Source organism: Doryrhamphus excisus, chromosome 6, assembly GCF_030265055.1.
Source record: "Doryrhamphus excisus isolate RoL2022-K1 chromosome 6, RoL_Dexc_1.0, whole genome shotgun sequence".
NCBI lineage: Eukaryota > Metazoa > Chordata > Actinopteri > Syngnathiformes > Syngnathidae > Doryrhamphus > Doryrhamphus excisus.
The window spans coordinates 7,889,548-7,917,176 of NC_080471.1; the positions used below are offsets into that span (position 1 = coordinate 7,889,548).

General features: G+C 41.2%; 1 protein-coding gene across 8 annotated transcripts; it reads left to right on the forward strand.

The window, feature by feature from the left end:
- LOC131131251 (ankyrin repeat domain-containing protein 62-like) lies at positions 1–27,615 on the forward strand. 8 transcript variants are annotated; one of them, XM_058075770.1, is made up of 34 exons: positions 1–134; positions 630–836; positions 3,192–3,306; positions 3,394–3,567; positions 3,682–3,788; positions 3,882–4,019; positions 4,431–4,540; positions 6,503–6,588; positions 8,084–8,117; positions 8,197–8,241; positions 8,621–8,863; positions 8,974–9,060; positions 11,587–11,651; positions 12,923–13,336; positions 13,463–13,605; positions 15,144–15,344; positions 15,501–15,549; positions 15,626–15,722; positions 15,828–15,993; positions 16,113–16,182; positions 16,248–16,391; positions 16,597–16,948; positions 17,739–18,244; positions 19,529–19,681; positions 20,659–20,834; positions 20,901–20,994; positions 21,435–21,512; positions 22,871–23,005; positions 23,079–23,191; positions 24,446–24,518; positions 24,655–24,918; positions 25,073–25,118; positions 25,481–26,901; positions 26,996–27,614. In XM_058075770.1, the coding sequence occupies exons 2-33, from the start codon at positions 640–642 to the stop codon at positions 25,576–25,578; spliced, it is 4,773 nt and encodes a 1,590-aa protein (XP_057931753.1). In that variant the 5' UTR covers positions 1–134; positions 630–639; the 3' UTR covers positions 25,579–26,901; positions 26,996–27,614. The 8 variants fall into 8 exon arrangements, with proteins under 8 accessions (XP_057931753.1, XP_057931752.1, XP_057931750.1 ...); XM_058075769.1 differs by lacking the exon at positions 1–134 and adding an exon at positions 186–243; XM_058075767.1 differs by lacking the exon at positions 1–134 and having other exon boundaries at positions 264–836; positions 4,431–4,501; positions 26,996–27,615.
- The last annotated feature ends 14 nt before the right edge of the window (positions 27,616–27,629 follow it).

A 27,629-nucleotide genomic window follows, 5' to 3' on the forward strand; every position in this document is an offset into this window, starting at 1 on the left:
ATGGTACGTTTCTGTTGTGTATAAAGCAGACACTCGTAGATTCTGTGAAATTAGTAAGATTGGAAATAAAGTGGCGCCATGAGCTCATAATATGACTTCGTTTGGAGCCACAACCTTGTATGAAAAAAACTAGGGTATGAAAAACTGAAAATGTTTCTGTTTGTTGTCAAGTTTGCTCATTTAAGTTACAAGTGCGTCATGTAGCGAGCCCACGTCTGTGGCACTCTCATGTCCGTTCAGCAGGTTGTAATGTTTCTTCCTTGTTGTAATACTGAAATGTTAACGTCCGGTGCCAGTTTACCTGGTTATATCAAGCTATAATTACTTTAATGGACAGTCCGGGAGTTTTTTTTATATATATATAAAAAAGTGCATCATGCTAGTAATGTGGCTAGCCTGCAACAAGATGGCGTCCTACTGTCCGGCAGTTAATTGTAGTCCGTTTATTGCTGTAATACTAGAACGTAACTATACTCTGCCACTTTAGCGTCTCAAGTGAGTTATATTAAGCTCTATTCCATTTCAGAGTCAGCCACTAGGAGTAATTAAATGTGGGCGGCTCATTTTGGGCAATAAGGAGGTCCGCCTTTGATGATCCCGTCTTTGGATTGCCGTGCGTCCCTTTGCAGCTATCCAAAAATGAAGAAAATACTGTCCAGCATCTCCAAGAAGCTACGAGCAGGCACAACAGACCGTGGCTCTGTCAACTCTGTTGGATATGAGGTGAAGAAAGACGAGCTGAGAGGTATCCACAAGGCTGCTTGGAAGGGTGATGTGGCCAAGATGGAGCGTTTGTCCAAGAGCAACGATATCAATGAAGTTGACCAGCAGAACAGGCAAGTGTTCTATTTTAACGTATTCCTCTCACATTTCACAAAAAAATCATTATTTCTTCACAAGGGACAATACTTTTGAACTGAACTTGGATATAAGTTGATATTAGTTGGTGTCCAACGTGTGTAATAGTCTCTTTCATTTTAGCAAGATATGAATGACAGTATAAAAACAGTGTCATTATGAGCAATGGGGGTTGCGTTCAAAGACATCAAGTAAATATACTTGTTTTCAGTGTTTTCCGGCATACTTAAAAGGGATAATTCTGATTTTTTTGACATGTTGAATGACACCCCCATAAACAGTGAAGTCCATCTCGACTCACTCCTCACTTCGTGTCCCAAATCGAGCTCTGGTGGGACTGCGGTGTTGGGGAAAGTAGTTCCAGCTAGTCGCTGGGGACAGTTTAGTAAAGAGTTTGGCTTCTCAAAACGTAATGTGTTCAAACGCATATTGTTATGTTTGAGCACTTTGGTTGTGCCTTATCCTTTGTCTCTGTAAGAAGCAGCTGATTGGCCCCACCCCTTGTCGGAGCAATAAATGGGTGCAGGTGTGCTCTGCACGCTGTCGCTCTCTTGCTGGCTAGCTTCCTACCGCGTGTGCTCCCTCTGGCTGGGTGCTCCACCTTCCAGACAGTAGTCGGCCTTCACTTGTGGCAGACTTGCCGTTGCTCCAGGGCCTCTTAGCAGCTTTGTGCTGTCTGCTTGTTTCCGGGGGTGTTTAATCCTTTGAGTGGTGCATCCTTCTTTGCGCCATCATCATTTTTTGCATAATTTCAGCCAAATTAGCAAGTACCCTTGCACACTGTGCATGGTTGAAATGGATGAACACAGGCGCTCACTCCCCGCCTCTTTTCATTTGATGTTATTGTGCTAGCCAATCACTGTACATATGCACTGGAAGTTAAATAAATGAATGGTGTAAAAAGTTGGAAAAAATGGCCTCTTACTAACCCGGGATAGCCATAGCATCTGAAATGCACACCAGACCATGGGCTTGAGAGCTCTTCAAGTTTATTTTTACCAAACAGTCCAATAGCATTTCCCCCAGCACACAAAACAGCTCCTTTTACCCGTGAAGGGCCAACCATAATTCCCCAATGAGAGGGTGAGGCAATATGTCTAAAATGTACCACATTTATAACACCCTTCTTTTATGTTACAAAAGTCTTTCAATAGTACCACACTGAAGTTTCACTTTCTATATACATTTTAAACACTAGATTACATTTAACAACTTAGATTACCCAACAACTACCCAGACCCCCCCCCCCCTCTCCAGGTGACACTTGGGAGAGTTCAATCAAGGTGATCAGCCTCTGCGCCTCCATGCTTGTGCCCCGACCAATCACCTCAAAGAAAGGAGAAACTGATGAGAAATTAGGAACAAAACCATTCATTCATTCATTTTCTACCGCTTTTTCCTAACGAGGGTCGCGGGGGTGCTGGAGCCTATCCCAGCTGTCTACGAGCGAGAGGCGGGATACACCCTGGACTGGTCGCCAGCCAATCACAGGGCACATATAGACAAACAACCATTCACATTCACATTCATACCTATGGACAATTTGGAGAAACAGAGATGGCCGAGGGTGGAATTGAACGCTGGTCTCGTAGCTGTGAGGTCTGCGCGCTAACCACTCGACCGCCGGAACCAAACCAATGACTTCTATATGAAAAACTAACTGAAATGGAAATTAAACAACTTAAATAACAAACACATATAAGTACCGTATTTTCCGCACTATAAGGCGCACCTAAAATCTGAATTTTTTTAAAAAAGCTGACTATGCGCCTTATAATCCGGTGCGCCTTATATATGGATCAATATTGAGCCGCGACAGGTCTCGCAACTTACGGTAAGCAGCCACCGACTCCATTTTTCCCGTTGAAGAAGAAGTGCGCTGTGCATACTGGGAAATATTAAACAACGATTCACTTTCATTTGTGCGTTTGTATAAAGACCCTGAAATGGCTCCTATTAAGAGACACGCTTACAACGCAACGGAATGTCGGAACCGATTCCAATCGATGCTCGATGCCCAAACCCTAGGTCCAATCCAAATGTAGTGTGAGAAGCTCTGTTATCCTCAATGTTATCCACATTGAGAGGAGCCAGATGAGGTGGCTTGGGTACCTGGTCAGGGTGCCTCCTGACGCCTCCCTTGAACACACCCAGAGGTGTTTAAGACCGAGACCATGTTGGAGAGATGGGAATATTTACAGGTACTGTAAAAGGGCCTCCTGGTGTGTAAACGGGTGTATTGACTTTTGGGAGATATTGTATTTAGATTTAGATTATATATTTATTTGGCTTTAACCATATGCATTTCAGAAAATGTGCCTCTCCTTTTACAGGACAGCACTTCACTTCGCTTGTGACAGTGGACATTCTGAGGTGGTGAAGTTCCTTGTGGCGAAAAAAGCCAAGCTCAATTTATGTGATAGTCAAAATAGGTCCGCCTTGATGAAGGTAATCCTTATATGAAACTTTGACAATTAAACTGAATATGAATTTTAATAATCGGTGATTTGTGTCAACCTACCTTCATTTGATAAGGCGGTGCAAAGACAGCATAATCACTGTGTGAGCATTCTACTGGAAAACGATGCCGATGCTAACTTGGTGGACGCAGACGGCAATACAGTTTTACATTTGGCAGCCAGGTTCTCAGCCAACTCCACCGTTGCCTTGCTCTTGACGAAGAACGTTGACATCAATGGTCAAAATCTGGTGAGTCACCCTGACGGCTGAACATGTGGTCAGGAAAACCTTCATTCCGATGATCTTGTGTCCAATATCCAGACATGTTGTTTTTTTTCTGATGACTATAATATCATTTTTAAGGAAGGTCTCACACCCCTGGCATTGGCAGTCCAAGGAGACTACGTAGAAGTGGCTGATTGTCTGCTGAACACAGGCGCTGATGTGAATATTGTGGACAAAGATCAAAGGTTGGAGTTAAACAATGACATTTGAATGTTTAAATACACCATAAGTTGGCGACATAAATGGCTTGATGATGCTGTTTCTGAACACACCTACAGGTCGCCATTGATGATAGCTGCCGGCAATGGATATGTCAACATGGTGCGATTGCTCCTGCAGTTTGAAGCCGATATTATGCTGACTGATAACAAAGGACAATCAGCTGAGGAGTACGCTGTGACGAATGGCCATCAGGCGTATGTGTATTTTCTCATCTTTGCAGTGGAACATGGAACTATGATTGTGTGACATACCTGTAACAATGGCTGGAAGGGGAACTACACTTTTAAAAAATATTTGCCCGTTATTCACAATCCTTATGTGAAACATGAAGGAGCTCAAAACAGACAGAGTTTTCTAGGCGCACAGTGTGATTGTCTGTCAAACGACAGCGAAGGCAACCAAAACAATGGACAATACCACCCATATGTGCATGACAGTCAGAAAGCCTTACAAGCACATTTGTTTGCTGAACCTACCCAACCTGCTACTGGAAGTCCAGTTTGGGCTCCACCAATGTACTCAATCTCATTATTGACATAAAACCATATATGTTCATGTTGAGGCCAAAATCTTAGTGATCTTGTCATGTCTTACATCTCTTGTAGATGTGCTCTCCTCATCACCGAGCAGGATGCCCGAAGGAGCCTGGTGGGCTCCTCATCTCAAGCAGGTTCAAGTAAAAAAACAACACTGCAAACTCGACTCTCCGTGGCAGGTCCATTCATTGTTAAAGATGATGAAGTTTAACTCCATACTGTACACCAGGGGTGCTCACACTTTTTCAGCCTGCAGGCTACTTCACCCAAGATCTACCCCCTCCTATACATATAGAACAAATATATTTGTACTATATTTATTTTAAAAAGTAAATTATTCATTTTTCGTTTTTCTCCGGGTACTCCGGTTTCCTCCCATATGTAAAAAAAACATGCTAGGTTAATTGGTGACTCCAAATTGTCCATAGGTATGAATGTGAGTGTGAATGGTTGTTTGTGATTGGCTGGCAACCAGTCCAGGGTTTACCCTGCCTCTTGCCTGTAGACAGCTGGGATAGGCTCCATCACCCCCCGCGCGACCCTTGTGACCCCATATATATAACATTTAACTGGTAAACTTTGAATTACTATTGCGAAAATTAATGATTAGTATTTCACATTAACATTTTCAAGTTTACAGGGAATAAGACTACTTGATATCCTAATTATATTCCATAGAGCAGGGGTCACAAAAACGCGGCCCGCGGGCCAAATGTGGCCCGCAGGACACTAGTTTGAGGCCCCCGCCTTGATATGAAAGTTTAATGTTAGTGCGGCCCACGCAAGTTTGATATGGATGCTGTATGGTATCATGTACCCAGAAAAAATTATTACGTTTGATTAATGTTCATGTTAAATATTAAATAACTGTTTATAGTTATCCTCCCTATCCATGTGGAAGTGGTAAGTTTTTGGCTATTTAAGTTTAAAGGAAATAACTTGAAGGCTACCGTTTAGGTCGCTAGCTCTCTAGTTTGCGAGTTAGCATGTGTCTCGAGACCCTGCAGTTGCGCAATATGTTGTAAATAAAAAAAGTATAAATAGTCTTGTTTTGTCATGTCTACAGGGCTCTAATAATGCTTTGTTCATTTTAATCTGAAAAAAATAATTTGTCTACCCACCAACTATATGTGGTTTCTTAAGTTTTTATTATTTGCCGTTTTATTTTTATTATTATATTTATTTATTGCTGATTGATTGATTTTCTTTATTCTTGATTTGTTTATCTATTTTTCATCTTATTTTGTGCAGAAAAATAAAAATTAAGATATTTGAGAACAGTGGAATGTTTTATCAGAGCTTTTCTTGTAGAAAATCGGAACCAAAGCACTGAAAAAGTTTGTATATTTTTCTGTTTTTAATAAATGTGTTTTTTTTTTTTTTTTGAAAACCTGATGCGGCCCAGCCTTGCCCAGACCCTAGCTCCAGTGGCCTCCAGGTAAATTGAGTTTGAGACCCCTGCCATAGAGCAATAAAGATAATTACACATAATTTCACAATAGTTGTGTACATAACCCCCATCCATACATTTTCTATACCACTTATCCCTATTAGTGTCACAAGGGTATGCTGGAACCTATCCCAGCTGACTTTGGGGTACACTCAGTCGCCAGCCAATTACAGGGCACATTCAGACAAACGCTCACATTCATACCTATGGACAATTTAGAGTCTCATATTAACATGCAAACATGCATGTTTTTGGAATGTGGGACGAAACCGGAGTAACCAGAGAAAACCCACTCACACACACATGCAAACCCATGTCTTTGCAATCTCTTGACTGTGGCAGCACCAAGTGAAAGCATAACTTTTGTTACAGATTTCGGCATCTTATGGGTGAGGTTGTCACAGGGGAGTAAGAGTGAATCAGGACGGGAGCTTAATGTCAGCTGACTGATGTCATATGATATCGACAAAGTAACATTTACACACTCGACCCCATTTAACTTAGCGATCTACCGGTAGCTCATGATCGATGTGATGGACACCCCTGCTGTACACTAATACAGTTTGATTTATTGACATGTTAACAATGTGCTACTTGCAAGCAGAGAAAATTACAGATGATGATGATGATGGAGGCTTAGTGACTAGAGAAGACAAAACCAGCTGTCTTATGGTTTTGTTTTGTTTAACAGGCATTCATTCCCCTGTAGCTGAACATGAAGACGGTGTTGATTCCATAAGTGGACACACTCAGAAGGAAGATCTAATACAACCAGAGGTAGGCTCAACACCGGCGTAACAAGCAAGCTAAAAGCATGTAGCCCCGTTTGCAATGTGCACACACTGACTTCCCGTTCACTGCAAAATGTTCACTCACCTGGCACAGGAACACATTTCCAGCAACATGGCTTATTTTTCTTCTTATATTTATTATATTAGGTAATACTAGTGTAAAGGTAACTACGGTTGTCCCTTGTTTTTCGCAGTTCATTAATTCCAGATCTGAGCATTCAGTAGAAATAAATTTGAATATTTTCATAGTTATGGCATAGAAAATGTGTTTCACGGTCTTACATTTGTATTGTTTTTTTCTGGACAGCGTATTTGTCTCATGAATTTATTGTAATGGCGGCTTTAAATGGCTTTACATTTGTATGAACCAATGTTATACATGTAATAACAACAAATTAGCCATTTAAGACGTAAATAAAACTGAATTGCGGGTGGACAGATCTGGAGAGGACAGGAAGTTGAAGTTCAGAGCTGAGATTTGTTCAAGTTCAAGTTCAAAAACACTTTATTTATCCCCGAGGGGCAATTTAAAGGACACAAAGAGCAGCATATGGAATAAAAATGTAAGAAACAGATAAGGACAAGTAAAAGAGCAGACACTACTGAACACACACATACCTAAAAGAATAAATAGTAATTAAATATTTTTTTAAAAAGTGTAACAAGCTAGATGGAGGTTGTGCGAAATCTGGATAGGGAGGGGTCCAAGTTCAGAAGCTGGACTGCTGTAGAGACAAAGGTAGCCCTCCTCCTTTGTGTTCTACATCATGGGCATCTTAGTCTCCGACCTGATGGAAGCCACTCAAACTTCCCCACTTCTGCTGTCCAATGAGCGTGCACAGCATTTTGCTGGCATTTTGTCTCCTCTCTGGGATGCCAAGGGCCCATAGGAGGGTTTCGGCTGTATCTGCAGTTCAGAAGGCAGCGGATGTGGCTGGAGGGACCCACGAAAGGCAGGCAAACAAATGCTTTTCATTCATTTTTTTCAGTTAATAATGTGAGAAGCCTAGAAATAAAAGCATTTTGAAATACAAAACAGGAATTCTGGATATCAGCATTTTCAGAATGGTCCCACAATATAGTGAAGGCATTCACCAAGGGGTCATGCATTGGGGGAGGACCATTGATCAGGTGGTGTTGTCTTTCTCTTTGCTTATCAGTCCCTGATGGACTGTCTCCACCTTAGACAAATTATTTGGAAAAAGAAACACCATGGATCAGTAGCAAAACATGTATTTTTTTTTAAGATTTTGAACTTCTACATTTCAATAATATAACTATGTACAACAATATACTCTACAGCAAAATAAACAGTGTAATATACAGTGTAATAAACAGTTTTATATTGATTAAACTACAAAATACAGTGCAATATTTCTACAGAGTTTGAAATATGTTGCTATCAATTTAATAGACCTAAAAAGAATAGGTCGCCCTTAAGTGAGTTCCATTATATATATATATTTTCCCCACTCCACTAGGGTAAACGTAAAGGACCAACAGAAGGACAGATTGGTAAGTGGGACAGTCCCTTGCATGAAAGTTTTCGCTTCATATTAAGGCTTTTAACATTTGACTTTTGTTTCTTTAACAGACCTGCTGGAAGAGCTTGGTTTGGGAGCACTTGACAGTTTTAAAGGTATATAATGTTCTTTAACTGAGCTCAGGCTCTAACGCTGGATGTGTTGCACAATTGATGTGATGGCTTCTTCTGCCACGTATGAATGAAAATGGCCCTTCGAGAAGTAGAATAGGAAGTAAAGAAGAATAGAAATGGTTCACGGTATACTCACTTAAGCATGATTACATGAGCGTGCAACGTAACGAGCATCTTGCATTATTAAAATCAAACAAATCAAAATAATTCAGATAGAATGTGTGCAAAGCAATGTGAGTTAAGACCAGCAGGGGACGAGGGAGGAGGAGGAGGAGGAGGAGGCCCATGTCGGGTCCAGTTGAAATAGCACAACGAGTGCATGATGATTCACACATCACTGACCTTGTTTGTCTTTGTACAGATTCATCAGACGCAGACATGCCGAGTAATATCATCAGTAGAAGTCTTCCAGTGTGTGCCAGGACGTCTGCGACTGAAGTCTTCCCAGAACGCTGCAGTCCTTCTGTTGAGGAGGAGGTGTTAGTTAATATGTCTCAGAAAATGCCGGTTCTTCCTAAGACAATCTGTTCAAATGAGACAGCATCTCCTTTCCCTGCTCTACGTCCTCAAACCCTAATGATGATTGTTGCAGAGAGTGAAGAAGGTGAGACTTTTTAACTTTTTGAAGACACTGTTGTTTGGACTGGCCATAAAAACAATATCCAAGCATTCATGGTTTTCTTTTAAATAGCCATCTTCCTTTCCCACCTTTAGAATCAGTTTGGGACCAGGGCAGTTTTTCGTCATCATGCAGCAAGACCAAAGCTGACAATCAGCAGCTTCAAGCGGCAGCTCAAGCAGGCAAGAAGACTCACAAAGTCTATTCCCTAACAGTTAAGCTAAGCTAAGATGTGCCTTTATTAGTCCCACAAGGGGACATTTTAGGTTTACAGCAGCACACAAGAGTACACTGAAAAAAATAACTCATTGGACTAACAAAATTAAATTGTTGGCAGAATTTCCATCCAAAATGTTTAGCCCCAAGTCACAAAAAGTATGTTTGTACATTGTAATATATTTGTGTTAGTTGATCTCGTTCTTTTCCTGTTCCAACTCAAATTAATCTAAATGAGGTAAAAATATATATAATTCAGATGGGTCTATCCAACTCTACAGGTAACACAAATTAATTTCATTAAACCCTCCAAAAAATAACTAATTGGACTAACGCAATTAAATAGTAGGCAGAATTTCCATCCAATAAATATGTTTAGACCCAACTCAAAAAAACAATGTTTGCACATTGTAATATATTTGTGTTAGTTGATCTTTTTTTCTTGTTCATCCAACTCAAATTACAGAAAAATGTAATTGAGACAGTTCTATGAATTTCTACAAAGTACAGTTAACACACAGTAATTTAATTCAACTAATTAATTGTTTTTACTTCATTTTAACTAATGTATGATTAATACAATTATTAGTGCTTTGTACTATATATAGTACAAAGCACAGAACAGATACAGTGCAAAAACAAATGCAAATCAGAAATGATATACACTATATACAGCTGTGTACATGTTGACCAGGTCACAGGTGTCTTGCACGGTTATTGCACTGTTTATTGTACAGAATTTTTAGATTGGAAGTTGGAAGTTTTTATTATAGAGTCTGACAGCTGCAGGAAGGAAAGACCTGCAATATCGCTCCTTAACACACTAAAATGATGTATCATCCTGTCACTAATGGAGCTCCGAAGTGCAGTGAGTGCATGTTGGAGGGGGTGGGAGACTTTGTTCATGAGAACAGTTTGGCCTCCGCTTGCCCACCTCCTCCACCTGTTCCAGAAGGCGGCAGGAGGATGACAGGTGGGAAAAGTCCGTAGTGTAGAGAGTGAAGAGGACCGGTGCCAGCACTGTTCCTTAGGGCAGTGATTTTCAACCACTGTGCCGTGGCACACTAGTGTGCCTTGAGAAATTGTCAGGTGTGCCGTGAGGAATTATCCAATATCACTTTTTATAATTAACATTTATTAATCATCATTTGCAAATATTATGTCAATATCCATGTATACGTGGGCCCAAATATTCCAATTGCATTTGGTTTATTTGCTCAAACGGAAAGAATTTAACCTTTGTATATGCCTAATTCCGAAAGAATAGTGCCAATCCGAATGAATATATAATGGGATTAACAGGGGTGGAATATTGTGCATTAGCGCCATCTGTGGAACAGAATCTAAACCCTTCTATACACCCTTCACAAGTCCATAAGTCAAAAGAAAATATATATCTCTATAAAACATGTACCGAGTTAAATTATAAAATATTAGCAAGATTGAATTTGATCTTTTCCAGGTTAAATTTATCATATCGCATGCTCTGATATGACGTAACACGCAGCTCCAGACGATCTTCAGTTTTAAAAATGGAAGCCTACGGAAAGTTGATCCAAACTAAATTTCAAGAGTGAACAAACGAAAAACTGGCAATACGGAGTTATTCCAACAAGTGAAAGAACAACTCGGGGAAGTCGGTATCACGTGATGTTGGTGTTTACGTTTTACTGGGCATGCCCCATTGACTATTCTGGTTGATTATAGCGGCGCATGTAGACAAGAGATTGGAATATTCCTTTCCATGTATACCATTGCAGGTAGGCAAGGACCAGAAACTCTGGGGCCTTCATGAGGTGGGATGTTAGAGCCACCAGCCTGTAGAAAGTAGGGTCCTTGTGGTGTTGGGTCTTTGGTACAGGTGCCACGCAGGGCGTCTTCCAGGCTCATGTTGAACAGGTGTCCAATGATGCCACGCGGCTGGTCTGAGCAGGACCTGAGGAGCCTGGCACTAAGGCCATCCAGTCCTGCAGCCTTTGTTGTCTTTATCCTCCTCAGCTCAAACCCCACTTGGAGAGGTGAGAAGGACGAGCAGGGGGCCGTGTGTCTTGGAGAGACAATGGGGGGGTTGGGCGGATTATTGGACGTGAATGTGATGATGAGCTGAGTGCTGAAAGGGGGGAGGTGAGAAGGAGGTTGACACAGCTGGGTGATGGGCAGATGGCTCTTCAAACCTGCAGAAGTAGGTGTTGGGTTCACTTGCCCACTTTTTATTTCCAGCTCCATGGGAGTTTGGTTCCTGGCGGCCTGAAATGGTTTTCAGGCCCCTCCAAACATCCCTGATGTTATTCTCCTGCAACTGTTCCTCCATCTTCTTCCTGTACACGTCTTTCGCCTATACCATATTTTTCTCCTCGGCTCCATCTGTACTGTTTTCAGCTCCTCTTGATTATCTGACCTCTTCTTCTCCTTTAGGAGAACCTTAATGTCAGGAGTAATGCAAGGACAGTTGTACTTACATGCACTTGTGTAAAGACCTAATGTCTTTTCAGGCTCCCTTGAACTCCTGGCAAGTGAGGGAAAAGGTTTTTTGCAGTCTGACGAGCAGCAACGGCAGGTGTTGACTTTTTTTCTTTAGACACAAACTAACTTTACACAAACTTTAAGCCCCACGGCTAATATTTCTCCACAGTAGAAAGGCAGTCTGCCTTTGTTGTCTGTTTTTCACCAATCAGTGATCCATCATCCAGTACTATTTATTCTATAATCCTTTATTATTCAACTAGTGCTTGTCATATATGTATGTCATGCATATGTATGTATGTCATGTATGCCTGTACTTATCTATGTATTACCGCAGTATTTATTGGTTTTTATTTTTCTTTAGCTTTTTTAATATTGAACGTGCAATAATCAAACTTATCTTACCAAACATCACCATCTTATGTGCAACAGTAAAATCTCAATTACATGTCTTTTCATACACTTTTTTATATTTTTTAAGCATGTACATAGTTTGTGACTTTTAGCAAGTGTCATCTTCGTATAGATGACCTTGTGTGGAGATATGGGGTAATAACTGTAAAGGCAGACTTGACTCACTAATTACAAAAAAGATCAGTTTATAATAATCAGTCAGTAATCCGTTAGTAATCATCCATATTGCCACGTGTAGAGAACCTAGTCGACCTGGTAAACCTTCAAATGGCTAAAAAACGGCAAAAAAATAACCTGTTGCCCAAAAACACAATACACTTCACATCATGTGAAGAGAAATATGACCTCAGGAAAAAAAAATCAACTTAAAACACAACTCTTTCAAACCACTATAAACCTTCAGCACGTCAGTTTGTGGGATTAAATTATGGAATGGATTGAGTAACTCAAACTGAAACAATGCACTAAAATAAGCCACTTTAAGAAACCGTATAAGTAGCTGATGTTTGTAAAATATAAGACAGAAGAATCCTGAATGACTGGGAAATGCTATGCAGAGCCATATGACAACTGCACCTTATGCAATTTGTAACATGTTGAATGGTAACACAAATGTATTATCAATTAACGTGAAATGTTTTAGCAATTGTGAAATGTATGAGCAATTGATGGGATGACAAATTTACCAAGTGAATTTCAACAAACTTCATAATTTAGCTTGGAAATGAATGGTATTTAATCACGATTAAATGTAATTATTCCACAGCCTGTGATTAATCATATTTTTTTAAATAAGTAATCGTTTGACTGGACTGTACATGTTAAACACGAGAGGTGACCAGTAATTGCTGAGACATGGAGAACGGCTAGGATCAAATCAACATGTGTGTAAACATATGATGTAATTTTTTAAAGCACGTTTGTAATAATCTAATCCTTACCATTACTAAGGAGACGTTGCCATCAGAGAGCCAGGATGAGAAGTCATACAAAGAAGTGGAGAAAAGCGAAACAAAATCCATTCTCACCAATTTAGTTGGAGCTTCAAAAGGGACTCTTGGCAGGCGGTCCAAATCAGAGGGAGTTGCAGAAGAATGGCCGGTTGAATCATCCACAGCTGAACAAGAGTCATGTGATGAAGAGGAAGCGAGGTCCACGATGCCACCCATAGCAGAAGTGAAAAGCGCTGTCGTCATTGATGAACACCAGAAACGGGACTCTGTCCCGTTTTTTCATCAACCTGTACAACCCCTCCCGAGTGAGTCACCACAACCCCCCACAGTGAAGAAGGAGAATAGTGTGGACTCTCCCAAACCTGGGCCTTCTCACAGCCAACAGCTGAACCCTAATCAAGAAGAAGCGGAGGTAAAGTTCCTGAAAGTTGTGTAGCTTAGGCAAAAGATTTTTTTTTGTGTGTGGACCACTCACTATTACTTAAAGAAACCCAAACACTGTCAAACCTTTTTCTTCTTGCTTTGCCCTTCTTTTCAGGCTGGCCGAGAGGATGCTAAAATTGTCTCAGTGGCAAATCCCAATGCTTCCACTGACCCCAGACCAAGTTCAGATGTGCAGCCTGCAACTTTGAGTGAAAGAGAAGCCTCTCATCAAGTAGAGAAACCAGCAAATTTTCAGAGGTATGCTTTATCTCAGTGATTTTCAACCACTGTGCCGCGGCACACTAGTGTACCTTGAGAAACCGTCAGGTGTGCCGTGAGGAATTATCTAATATCACTTTTTATAATTAACATTTATTAATCATCATTTGCAAATATTATGTCAATAGCCATTATGTCAATAGTATACATGGACCCAAATATTCCAATTCACTTTGGTTTATTTGCTCAAACGGAAAGAATTGAACAGGGATGGAATATTCCTTTAACCAATCAGATTGAGGTATCTTGTACTCGCTCAAACGGAAAGTTGTCAGGGTGCCTTCTTCTTCCTGGTGTTTTTCTTCTTCTGTTGTTTATTGGCGGTTGGCAAGCAGCTTTCGGATGCATTAGCGCCATCTGTGAAACAGAATCTAAACCCTTCTATACGCCATTCACAAGTGCAGTTTTATTAAAAAAGAAAATATATATCTATATAAAACATGTCCTAAGTTTAATAATAAAAGTTTAATTATAAAATATATCAAGATTGAATTTGATCTTTTCCTGTTTAAATTTATCCCGGGTGCGTTCTTTCAGCGCATGCTCAGATATGACGTGACACGCAGATCCAGACGTTCTTCACTTTTAAAAATGGAGGCCAGCAATCGGCACTGGACTAAGCAAAGTTTGTTTTTGATTCAAACTAAATTTCAAGACTGGACAGATAAAAAACTGGCAATATGGAGTTATTCCAACAAGTGAAAGAAAAACTTTGGGAAGCCGGTATCACGTGATGTTGATGTTTACGTTTTACTGGGCATGCCCTATTGACTATTCTGGCAGACCTCACAGCTAGGAGACCAGGGTTCAATTCCACCCTCTGCCATCTCTGTGTGGAGTTTGCATGTTCTCCCCGTGCATGCGTGGGTTTTCTCCGGGTACTCCGGTTTCCTCCCACATTCCAAAAACATGCTAGATTAATTGGTGACTCCAAATTGTCCATAGGTATGAATGTGAGTGTGAATGGTTGTTTGTCTATATGTGCCCTGTGATTGGCTGGCCACCAGTCCAGGGTGTACCCCGCCTCTCGCCCGAAGACAGCTGGGATAGGCTCCAGCATAAACAACACAAAAATGGTTGTTTTACATGAAAATAACTATTTATTTACTAATATAACACCATTTACTATTTACAAATTTCACATTTGGAACTGAGACCTGGGTTCAATTCTACCCTCGGCCATCTCTGTGTGGAGTTTGCATGTTCTCCCCGTGCATGCGTGGGTTTTCTCCGGGTACTCCGGTTTCCTCCCACATTCCAAAAACATGCTAGGTTAATTGGCCACTCCAAATTGTCCATAGGTATGAATGTGAGTGTGAATGGTTGTTTGTCTATATGTGCCCTGTGATTGGCTGGCCACCAGTCCAGGGTGTACCCCGCCTCTCGCCCAAAGACAGCTGGGATAGGCTCCAGCACCCCCTGCGACCCTCGTGAGGAAAAGCGGTAGAAAATGAATGAATGAATAAATGAATGAATGACGGGATGTGAAACCTGTTGACTTACCTGCTCAATGGCAGGGAGCTGGAGGCAACGCGACTCACGCAACAGCTGACCTTCAGCATCGGCAGACCCGAGAGACGGTCTTTAGAGGACACCCCACAGCTGCCAGCGGTTAGCGAAGCACGCGGCCTCAGACTCCACCAGACCAAGAGCGGACTCAGTAGAGATCTCCCTGTGGTTGACAGCACTTTGAGCGATCTTTCGGAAGATGACATAAGGTAAATGTTTATCAGTGTTATCAATGACCCCTCTGTGGCACTTATACAGAGTTACAGGGTTTTTCTCTACATATTCTACTAAATAGTTGCAACCAAAGGTATTTTACTCAAGACAATTTTCCACTGTAACCACAATTGTTCTGTTTTTGTCGCAAGCCGGTGGCAAATTAGTGAACGACTAAGAAGAACACTGAACAATATTGCAGTAAGTCAAAACCTAATTTGGGAATATTCAGTAAGAAAAAGAAACACAAAAATGGCAGCTGTTTTTCCCCATTCAGAACGCAGAAGAAAATGAGCTGTCTGAAGATACCGAAGAGCTCAACTCGTCATCAGAGGATTCTGACCTCCTCATTCAAATTCTGGATGCAGTCACAGGTGCTGCTATTGACATATATCTGTGTTTTTTAGCCAATAAAACGAAACTGTGTCTTCATATCTGCTTCAGACTCTTATCTTATGCATCTGCTTTGTATTCTTCAGACCCCAGACGTAAGAAGAAGCTACAGCATTTTTTGTCTGAGCGCTGCATTCTGAAGGAAACAGGCCATCATGTCTTTCTTGCAGATAAGCTATGTCAACAAGAAAGCAATATTCGTGTTTTGGAGAAAAACAACTTGGAGATGGAAAATGAAATGGCACATCTCAGGTATAAAGTGCTTTTTGCTGATGTATATTCCTTACATTGTTTGTATTATGTTGTTTCTTTAGTGAAGATGATAGGTGCTATTTATTTGCTGACCCGATTGATGTATTTGCCCAACACAGACTTCAGCTGAAACGGGAGCAAGAGAATGCCAGCAATACCATCAAGATGTACAAAAACGCCAAAGAGAAGGTGAGCAAAAGCAGCATTCGTTTATTGCAGCTATTGCCTTTCATGGACGTTTGTCATCTGCTCAGCTCGAGGAAGAACGCAGACATGGCCAAATGCTTTGGACTGTGGATCACAACACGTTGGGCTCGCTGCTGCAGAAAGCCAACTGTCAGAAGTTCAAACAGATGGAGGAAATCGAGGAGGAGTACAAAAGAAGCAAAAGCAATGAAGTAACAAATGATAAAGATGTCTTATGGGCTCCACACACAGCAGGTGACTCGCTTGTCGCACAGATTCCTTTGAAAAAGAACGGACTAGAGACCACGTTGCTTCCCGTGTTTGGAGCCCATTAGCACGACACACGGCCTGCTATTTCAGATTAGTCCACAAAATACATGTGATATCCTCATACAAGTACTTCCCTTCATCATTCAGGAACACCTGAGATCAGAACTTGAGGTGATACAGATGCATAACAACCTCAAACAGCGAGACCTCGTCCAGGAGAACGAGGCCCTCAAGGAAGAACTGGAAGATATTCGCCAAGACCTCAAACTTGCCAGTGACAATCAGACCCTAAGTGTCTTGGATTGGAACACAAAAATTCAGGAGTTAAGGTATGAGATAACGCTAGCCAACGCCCGTCTGGAGAAAGAGCAGAAGGATCGTGACGTATTGGTGGCAGAGAACCAGGCGATCCGTTCCCGACTTACTGACGTGGAGCGAGCTCGGTTAGCCATGGAGAAAGCTCTGCTTCAAGAGAAGGAGGAACACCAGCGACTTTCAAGTTAGTATGTACAACTAGGAGTGAATATTGATATTAGCACTGATCATACATACGCTTTTTATTGTTTAGTAGGTAGTAGAAAGGTTAAAAAAGTTTTGATCACATGATATTACTCAAGCAGGAAATAATATTCAGCCTCAGTAGGGTTTCCCACTTAAAAAGACGCAGGTCTGAAATTTGGAAACATCATACTTTGGGGCTACTTTTCTGCAAATCGTGAGATTTTGGGCAATAACTTCCTTCCATCCAAAAGCCGCCCGTTGCCCGAGCTTCTGTAAGAAGCATGTCAAGGTCCTGGCACAGCCTAGCCAGTCTCCATACCTTAACCCAATAGAAAATATGTGGAGAGGTTTTAACCCTTAGATGCATAAGTGGGTAAAAAATGAAAAAATCTTCATAATGGAAATTTTTCATCATTTCATATTCCAGGTATTCTTAAAAAAGACATGTTTTTAATATCATGCCATTCACATTTTTAACTTACCTTTTATAAATTTTAAGAAATTTTAGTTTCTGTGTTACTACCCCAACCTTCCATAAGTGGGTAAAAAATGAAAAAATCTTCGTAATGAAAATTTTTCATCATTTCATATTCCAGGTATTCCTCAAAAAACATGTTTTTGCTATCATACCATTCACATTTTTGACTTACCTTTTATAAATGTTAAGAAATTTTAGTTTTTGTGTTACTACCCCAACCTTCCATAAGTAGGTCAAAAATGACCCGGTCAGGTTGTTTTCACTGCTCTATTGCATATTAATATTAGCAGACCTTTCTCTATGTCCACAGGTGAAGCTCAGAGTCAGCATGAAGCAGTCGCCAGGCTGACCCAGAAGCTGTCCAAAGTGAAAGCACATGCAGGCAACCTGGAGAGCGACGTACATAAATTTGAGGTCCAGCTGGCAGAGAAGAACCTGCATATGAACACCGTGCAGCATGAAAACGAGCAGATAGCTGCTCGTGTGAAAGAGCTGGAAGCGGCCGTGCAAGCTGAGAAGGAGCTGGCCACTCGTACTGTCGCTCGCCAGGAGGCCACTCAGGAGCTCCTGAACCAAGCCCAGCATGACGGCAAGTTGTATCGGCAACAACTAGAGGAGGCCCAAAACAAAGCCATCGCCAATGAGAATGCTTTGACAGACGCGCAAAAGTCTTTCAACGACATGTTGCTCAAACTTCGCACCGACTCTGATGGCAGAACACAAGGAGTGCAGGAAAGAAATAAGGAGCTTACCACTAAGGCAGCTGAACAAGAAACACATATTCGCAAATTAGAGCAGGAGAAAACTGACAGACAGGTAAGATCACGCCATTGTCTTGCTTCCTATTCCAGCAGATCTCTGAGCCTCTCTTCCAGCAACTAGACTTACAAAATAAACTTGACAGCATTATAGAGTAGATCACCGCCACGACTATTGAGGGGGCAACATTGGAGCCATAAAAAGTCCCCCCAAAATTATCCTTTTGATACTCGAAATCAGGCTTCCAAACTTTTTCTAGCAAGGGGCCACACAGTGAAAAATGAAAGGATATTTTATAAAGCAATATGCTAAGACGTTATATAAAGTATATTTCAAGAATAAAACTGCATCTCAGCTTTGTGATAAAGGTGAACAAGCGTGTTATTGGTATGAACTCATTTTCGCTGTTGTATTTTTTTCTATACCAAATATTTTAACTTCCTTCTTGCATCATATTTTTGTCATAGTATGGCTTTATTCCCCATAGTATTATAACTTCATTTGTTTTGTTTGTTTTTCATAATACTCTGACTTTTAAATTTTTTTTTTTAAATGTTGGCTTTTTTTCTTTGTTGGAATACAACATTCATTCATTCATTCATTCATTTTCTACCACTTTTCCTCGCAAGGGTCATGGGGGGTGCTGGAGCCTATCCCAGCTGTCTTTGGGCGAGAGGCGGGGTTCACCCTGGACTGGTCGCCAGCCAATCACAGGGCACATATAGACAAACAACCATTCACACTCACATTCATACCTATGGACAATTTGGAGTCAGAATACAACCTCTCTTTCTTAATATAATACTTTGACTTATTCTCCTAAAATTTAAAATAAAATAGTTTTTTTTTCCTTTTTTTACCTTATGGTACATTTAGCTCTGGTAATTATGACAATTCCCATAATATTTTGACTTTATTATCATAACTTTTAAGCAACCCAAGTTTCCAAACAATACAACTTTGTTTGTTTATGTTCCTGATATTAAAATATAACATCTTTTTCTTTTTTATATTTCAACTTTATACTAGTGAAATTATTTTTCCTCATAATTCAAAGAAGTTCTCATAAAATTCAGATGTTTTGTCTTTTTAGATTGCATTTTTTTTCTCGTAATATTTTGACTTAATTCTTGTAAAATTTATTTTTAGTTAGTATTGCCGATTTACACATTTTGTTAAAACATCATCCTGCTGGAAATATTCACTGACTTGTGAGACAGTGCCCTCTGCTGCAGCACTTTTTTTTTTTTTTTTGACAAGGATGCCATGAATAAGCGATGCATCTACTGTATCACCAAATACTGTCATGTCAAATTGTGTTCATTATTTTTTTTGCCACAGATTAACCAGAGACAGCTGCAGCAGGACATTGCAGACATGTCAAGGAAACTGTCAAAGTGTGAAGCTTCCCTGGAGATCGCCACAACACATCGCAGTGATTTAGAGGAAGAGAAGGCTCGCCTCCAGAAAGATATTGACAAGCTTAAAGTAAAGGTAAAAAGGAGTGCGGCCACATTGATTTCCTCTGCATGGAAAGCAAGTTAGGAGACCAGGGTTCAATTCCACCCTCGGCCATCTCTGTGTGGAGTTTGCATGTTCTCCCTGTGCATGCGTGGGTTTTCTCCGGGTACTCCGGTTTCCTCCCACATTCCAAAAACATGCTAGGTTAATTGGCCACTCCAAATTGTCCATAGGTATGAATGTGAGTGTGAATGGTTGTTTGTCTATATGTGCCCTGTGATTGGCTGGCGACCAGTCCAGGGTGTACCCCGCCCCAAGACAGCTGGGATAGACCCTCATGAGGAAAAAGCGATAGAAAATGAATGAATGAATGAAAGCAAGTTTAGTGCACGATTCTTGCAACTAACAGAAGAAGAAAACATTGTTTAAAGTGGCTCTTTTAGAACCGCGGTTCTTCTAATAATACCCTAGCCCTGATAAAATAGCTCTCCGAGAAATGAGCTACACTTGTTATGTCAGGGTCGTAAATAGGGAGATTCTATCACAGGAGATATGTTACGTATATCGGTATTGGCTGATATCGGTGTCGGAAATATCAGCATATCGGACACCACTAGTCATTCATTCATTCATTTTCTACTGCTTATCCTCACGAGGGTCGCGGGGGTGCTGGAGCCTATCCCAACTGTCTTCAGCCGAGAGGCGAGGTACACTCTGGACTGGTGGCCAGCCAATCACAGGGCACATATAGACAAACAACCATTCACACTCACATTCATACCTATTGACAATTTGGAGTCGCCAATTAACCTAGCATGTTTTTGGAATGTGGGAGGAGTACCTGGAGAGAACATGCAAACTCCCCACAGAGATGGCAGAGGGGGGATTTGAACTCCGGTGTCCCAGCTGTGAGGCCTGCACGCTAACCACTCTATCACCATGCAGCCCATCACTAGTCATTACTCTTTTTTTCATCTCAACTTGACCAACACGTCTGCTCTGTCATGCAGCTGGAAGAAAGAGAGGCCCAGTGCTTACAAGCTGACAGGAACATGAACGATCGAATGATCCTTTTGGATGAACGAGAGAAAGAACTCGGCGTTGCTGCTCGCAAACAGAAGGAAGCCCAGGCTGCCGCGGCCGCCTCCAACGCCATTGTCAAGCAGTTAGAAGAGGCCACGCAAAGGTGAATGATCACGTAACCGTTGACAACCCCCTGCTCTGTTATGTTTTGACCGTGATGCCACTTCAGGCTGGAGATCGAGAACATCAGACTGCATGCCGCTGCAAAGCAACACAGCCACAAAATCGATGCGCTTCAGAAAGTCGCTCAAGAGGACGCCAGGGTGAGTGCTGCATTTTTGTGCCACAATGAAATGAATGCAAATGTGGAAACAAATATAGCATATTAAACATGAGGTGTCCATGAAGGCGTTTTACAATTCAACAAAGAATTTTTAACTGTTATCCAGTTGCTGTATATTTGCTTTTATATGTTCATTTAACAAAAAACTTTAATTAATTTATTAATTAAAATTAAAAAATTAACAGTGTCAACAGTGTACCTGAAATACACAAATGACTACGAGCTTTGACAGCCACCGAATACACAGAACAAATCTGCTAAACATATGCGTATATCATCATTTGCTGTTAAAATAACTATTACTGTAAATTGTCAAGAAATTTGGTGGACACCCTGTATAATCTGTATGAGAAATGCGTTTTGTTTTTTTTTTATTTAATTTTTGATTCATATGATCTGTTCATATACCTCTTGCTCCAGATCAGAGTTCAGTTGGAGGACTTGGTGACAAGTCTCCAAAGCAGTAAAATTACTCTGGAGGACCAACTCAACAAAGAGGTGATCTTTTATTTTTCCATTATGAGAGATGTTTACACAATTCTTGAGACATGGGAAGGAATATGACAAAAGTATGTAGCTTATTTTTGTACACAGAAATCCCTCACTACATCAAGCTTTGAATTTTGCGGCTTCACTTTTACCATTCATTCATTCATTCATTCATTCATTCATTTTCTACCGCTTTTTTCCTCACGAGGGTCACATGGGCTGCTGGAGCCTATCCCAGCTGTCAAATGGATAAATTAACTAAAATATGAGTATAAGGAATTCAGAGAACACATTCAAAGGCGTTGTGATGACATGTATTAGTCTAGACCAGGGGTCAGCAACCCGCGGCTCCAGAGCCGCATGTGACTCTCCAGCCTCTTTGTTGCGGCTCCCTTTGCAATGCTTGAATATTTTTTAGCACCCGTGTGGTGAAAATGCACGTCTTTGTTATGAGTTTACAAAAATCCAACTTTGTGTGAGACCATGAATGCATCCTGACTGAGTTCTGACTGGTGACTGAATGAGCAGACAGGATGCTATCCAGTTCTCTCTGACAGGTTAACATGAAGGGAAATGAGTAATACTTTGAGTTATTTGAGTTATTAATTATTATTAATGAGTTATTTGACGATTCTAAAAAATAAATTAGAGCTCATTTAAAAACAAAAGTTTATCTCCAGTACTAGCAAGAGTACTCCAACTCGTCTTTTTTTTCCCCTCCAATGTTGTTTTAAACATACAACGTTTTGCGGCTCCAGGCTATTTTTCTTTAGTGGGCAAGTGGGTGAAATGGCTCTTTTCATAGTAAAGGTTGCCGACCCCTGGTCTAGACTACTGTAGGTGTCAGTAATGTTACTTTAATGTTCAGTCAGACACACAAGCACCAGACTGTTATTGAAGGATTGAATCATCTCACAACATGCACAATAATTCCTAAAAATGGGCTAATGTTGCTGACCTAGCAACACACACCAGCACATGTTTTTTATGCCTCAAATGTCTTATTTTCTGGCATATCAACTATATTGGGAAATACGAGTTCAAAGGAACTAGGAACTAGGGGTGTTCAGGAACTAGGGGTGTTATTGCATGGCTAAAGGGCTCCGACAATGTTAAAAAAAATATTTACAAGGTCGCAAACAGCTTTTTGATGCAAGTATGAAAATATTCCATTTATAAATTAGGAATTCTACTTTACGGAAATTCACTTATCACTGTCGGCTCTGGAACCACTTGAGTGACTACTGGAGAGACTTTTTTTAATGTTTTTTTTGTCGTTATACAAATTAGCCCTATTGAAATTTGTTTTTCAGTACTTTTTTATGCTGTCCTAAGAACATTCTATTTGTTGTCATTTTTATTTCCAGGTGCAAAGGCAAAGCATGCTATCTAACAATGCCCAAGACACTCATGCCATGTGGCAAGAAGAGATGAAGAGCCGCTCCAAGTTAGCGCTGCGTCTCGCAGAGCTTGAAAAAGAAAAACAGGAGCTGAACAGCCAAGTGACGATGAAACAATTGCATCTTGGTAAAATAGACGTACGGACTGTTGAGCAAGCTGTGGCTTGTGTTGCAGGTGGACATTGAGAAGAAGAAAGCAGAGAACGCGGCAGAGCAGAAGAAGGCTGTCGACTTGCGGCTCGAACAGGAGATGAAGAGAAACACAGATCTTCAGAAAGAAATGTACAGGTGACTATCCAAATATCTTCAGTCCACCTCACCTGCAGTAGAAACTACCTTCAAGACCGTCTGTAGTGCTATTGTTTTATTTTTGGAATGTGGGAGGAAGCCGGAGTACCCGGAGAAAACCCATGCATGCACGGGGAGAACATGCAAACTCGAGGGTGGAATTGAACTCGGGTCTCCTAGCTGTGAGGCCTGTGTGCTAACCACTTGGTCGCCATGCAGCCCAAAAGCTAAGATACAGTAGCTGAACAAAACATCAACATTCATTCATTCATTCATTTTCTACCACTCATCCTCACGAGGGTCGCGGGGGGTGCTGGAGACTATCCCAGCTGTCTTCGGGCAAGAGGCGGGGTACACCCTGCACTGGTGGCCAGCCAATCACAGGGCACAAACAACCATTCACACTCACATTCATACCTATGGACAATTTGGAGTGGCCAATTAACCTAGCATGTTTTTGGAATGTGGGAGGAAACCGGAGTACCCGGAGAAAACCCACGCATGCACGGGGAGAACATGCAAACTCCACACAGAGATGGTCGAGGGTGGAATTGAACTCGGGTCTCCGAGCTGTGAGGCCTGCGTGCTAACCACTTGCTCGCCGTGCAGCCCAAAAGCTAAGATACGGTAGCTGAACAAAACATCAACATTCATTCATTCATTCATTCTTTCATTTTCTACCCCTCATCCTCACGAGCATCACGGGGGTGCTGGAGCCTATCACAGCTGTCTTCGGGCGAGAGGCGGGGTACACCCTGGACTGGTGGCCAGCCAATCACAGGGCACATATAGACAAACAACCATTCACACTCACATTCATACCTATGGACAATTTGGAGTCACCAATTAACCTAGCATGTTTTTGGAATGTGGGAGGAAACCGGAGTACCCGGAGAAAACCCACGCATGCACGGGGAGAACATGCAAACTCCACACAGAGATGGCTGAGGGTGGACTTGAACTCTGGTCTCCTAGCTGTGAGGTCTACGCGCTAACCACTCGACCGCGTGCAAAACATCAACATCTTATCTTTTTATTATGGGTGACAAATAATATAAGTATGTCATAAAAAAATAAGTGTTCTGTAAATGACCCTCAGGCCACACCTTGGACACCACTGGCAAGTTTTGATGGATGTCTGTCATGCACATCTATGCCCATTAGTTGCTTTGTGTTTTACGGCACTGTTGTGGTAGCTGAGTATAAACTTTAGTTCTTTTTGCTCTGACTATTTTGTGTTTTATTTTCACTTAGGCTGCAAACACTACTTAAAACAGCTAAGAGGAAACTGCAAGATCAGCAAACAAGTAGTGCTGAGAGAGAAAAGGTTTGTCCATCCGTTGCAGCACTTTCGATTTAACCGAAAGTGTCCACTTAAGTCAACAACCATCACCAGTGGTTAATTGGCGTGTGTGAATGAGCTTCTCACTTTTTCCCCCCATCGTCTTCATTTGCAATCGCAGCTCTGTCACCAGATCAACGAGCTTCAGTCGGACCTGGAGAGAGAGATGTCTTCTCGTATCCAGTCGGAGAAGAGCAGGAGGCAGCTGGAGGAGGAGGTGTTGAGTCTGAGACGCAACCAAGGACCCCCAATGGACATTGGTGCCCAGGGTTCAACGGGCAACGTTCTTAACACGCTGGGCGCTCATCTCTTGTGCCAGTGCTCAAAACAATTCAGCCCTGTGTCTGAGGGGCCAGCCTGCAGCGTGGAGGGGTACCTGTCCAGGGTCTGTGAAGACATTAACTTGTATTCTTATACTCCTCATTATTAATTTGTATTAAAAGTGGACAAAGCTGTTATTGACTCAACTGTCTAAATAGGGGCTGGTGGCATTCATGCCATCACTTGTTGTTCTTATTTACTATGCTGTGTCTCTGCAGATGCGGCATGACTTGGATATGGCCGTGTCGAGAGAGTTAGGCATGTGTGAGTACAATACTAAAGCACTAAACTGGGGGGGGGGTGTTTGAAGTCAGGCAAGTTGCAGCTCAACATTGGTTTGTTTTTTTTAAACGATAACATTTAACAAGGCATGCATCAGAACATTACCAAGGACGATTTTTAAGGCCACACTGAAATAAAAATTACAAAAGTTAAAAAAAAAAAGTATTTAAAGTTGCAAAGTGAACACAAAAGTCATCTTCAGTTGTAATTGTCTTGAGCTGAGTAACATTGACATTGGTAAGAAAATAATTATTAACTGTATATTAGACTGAAAAGGAACAACACAAAGACATTGCAATACAAATGGTGTGCATGTAACTAGGACATCTTGTCTTTGTCCTCAGCCTCAGTGAGACTGGACATGTCTTCGGGATGCGTATCCCCGGTCAGCAGGGCAAGGCAGCAGTATGCCAATGTGCTGAAGAGAAACCATGAGGTGTAAGCCCTTGGGAAGCAAACACTACAATGGAGGGTTGGCTGCTCTTGGCTGTATTTTCATATAAAAAAAAATTTCTTCTTATGAAAGTATATGCAATCACAATGCAAAATGTGCTTAAATGTCCATCTTCATTGCATGAAAGCTTGAGTTCTACTTTAAAAAAAAATTCCTCCATAATTAGCTGAAGACAGAACACACGTTTATTGGTGAATGAAAAAACATTTGAAAATGTACACCAGTGGTCTCAAACTCGAGGCCCGAAATGACAGCTTAAAGCTGTGTGCACACCGGACACAATTAACATGATTTTGCCCCCTGCCCATACTGTTACCCTACCCTGTTACCCCGCCCTGTTTTGCTTTGGATTAGCAATGAAGCTAAAGGCTTATGACGCTAGGTACAAATAAATGCAGGAAATGATTTGGAATAAAAGGGAAAATACACGTCAAGATAAAGCATCTCATCAAACATGTTGTTAAAGTTACCACGCTGCTCCCAGATGGAACTGAGTACGATGCTAACTTGCTAATTGGGTAAAATGATTAAGTTTCATTAATGTTCATGTTAAAGGTTAAATAACTGTTAATACTGTACATTTGAATCTGAAAAAAATAATTTCTCTACCAACTGTATGTGGTTTCTTCCGTTTTTCTTATTTGTTGTTTTATTATTATTTTACTTATTTATTACTGATTTATTATCTTTATGCTTAATTTGTTTATTTATTTTATTTTGTTATTTTATATTTTATCTTATTTTGTGTATAGAAAAATAAAAATAAAGATATTTGAGAACAGTGGAATGTTTTATCAGATATTTTGGTGTGGAAAACCGGAACCAAAGTACTGAAAAAGTGTAGGGTATAGCAGAAGCAAAAGCATTGAAGATAGTTTTTTTATTGATTTTTTTTTTCTCCAGTTTTCAATAAATGCGTTTTGGGGTTTTTTTGAAAACCTGATGCAGCCCGGCTTCACCCAGAACCTAGCTCCGGTGGCCCCCAGGTAAATTGAGTTTGAGACCCCTGATGTACACCAAGGGTGATGGACACAGCAGATCTTCCTGGTAGCGTTCTATTTCTTCCAGGATCTGCACCTATTCACCTGCATTTTTTCAATTGACAACTTTGCCATCATTTAACATGAGAATACAACATTCTAACTATATTTATAGGTCAGAAAAGTGGAAAAAGTATAACAGGTCCCCTTGGTGAAGGTGTTACAAGAATACCTGACCAGGAGGAGATCTAGAACATGTTAGAGGGATTGTGTTACGCAGCTGGCCTGTGAATGTATCCAACTGGAAGACTGCTGACACTGCAACATATCTGTGAGCATTTTAACAATATATGAATACAGTACATACAAAGCATAGTAACAACATCAACACAATAATATCCATTCTTCTGCTTATATGAGGTCAGGTTTCCGGGGGCCCGTCAGCCTAAGCAGGGAAGCCCAGACATGGTCTCTCCAACGTGTCCTGGGTCTTCCCCGAGGACTTCGCCGAGCCCAGGGAGGCTTCCAGGAGGCACCCGGACCAGATGCCTGAGCCACCTCATCCGGATCCTCCTAACGCCAAGAAGCAGCAGTTCTACTCAAGAGTTTCTCCCGGATAACAGTGCTTCGAACTTCATCTCTTAGAGAGAGCCCAGCCACTCTATGGAGAAAAACTAAATTTGGCCGCTTATCCTTTCGGTCACTACCCAAAGCTCATGACCGTAAGTGAGGGTACCAGCAGCCCCGTGACCCTTGTGAGGAAAAGCGGTAGAAAATGAATGAATGAATGAATGAATACAACGATGTCGTACATTGTCACAACATGAACACAATTATAAAATTTGTTACTTCCATTTTATTACAGCCAATAAACTTGAGAAAATGTAGTCAATACTGTAAAAGTATCAATCATTCATTCATTTTCTACCACTTTTTCCTCACGAGGGTCGCGGGGGGTGCTGGAGCCTATCCCAGCTGTCTTCGGGCGAGAGGCGGGGTACACCCTGGACTGGTGGCCAGCCAATCACAGGGCACATATAGACAAACAACCATTCACAC

Coding starts and splice junctions, on each gene's coding strand:
- LOC131131251 (XM_058075764.1), top strand. CDS start 592: ATGATCCCGTCTTTGGATTGCCGTGCGTCCCTTTGCAGCTATCCAAAA. Junction 6,589..8,083: donor AAGATCTAATACAACCAGAG/GTAGGCTCAACA, acceptor CCACTCCACTAG/GGTAAACGTAAAGGACCAAC. Junction 23,006..23,078: donor AACAGGAGCTGAACAGCCAA/GTGACGATGAAA, acceptor CTTGTGTTGCAG/GTGGACATTGAGAAGAAGAA.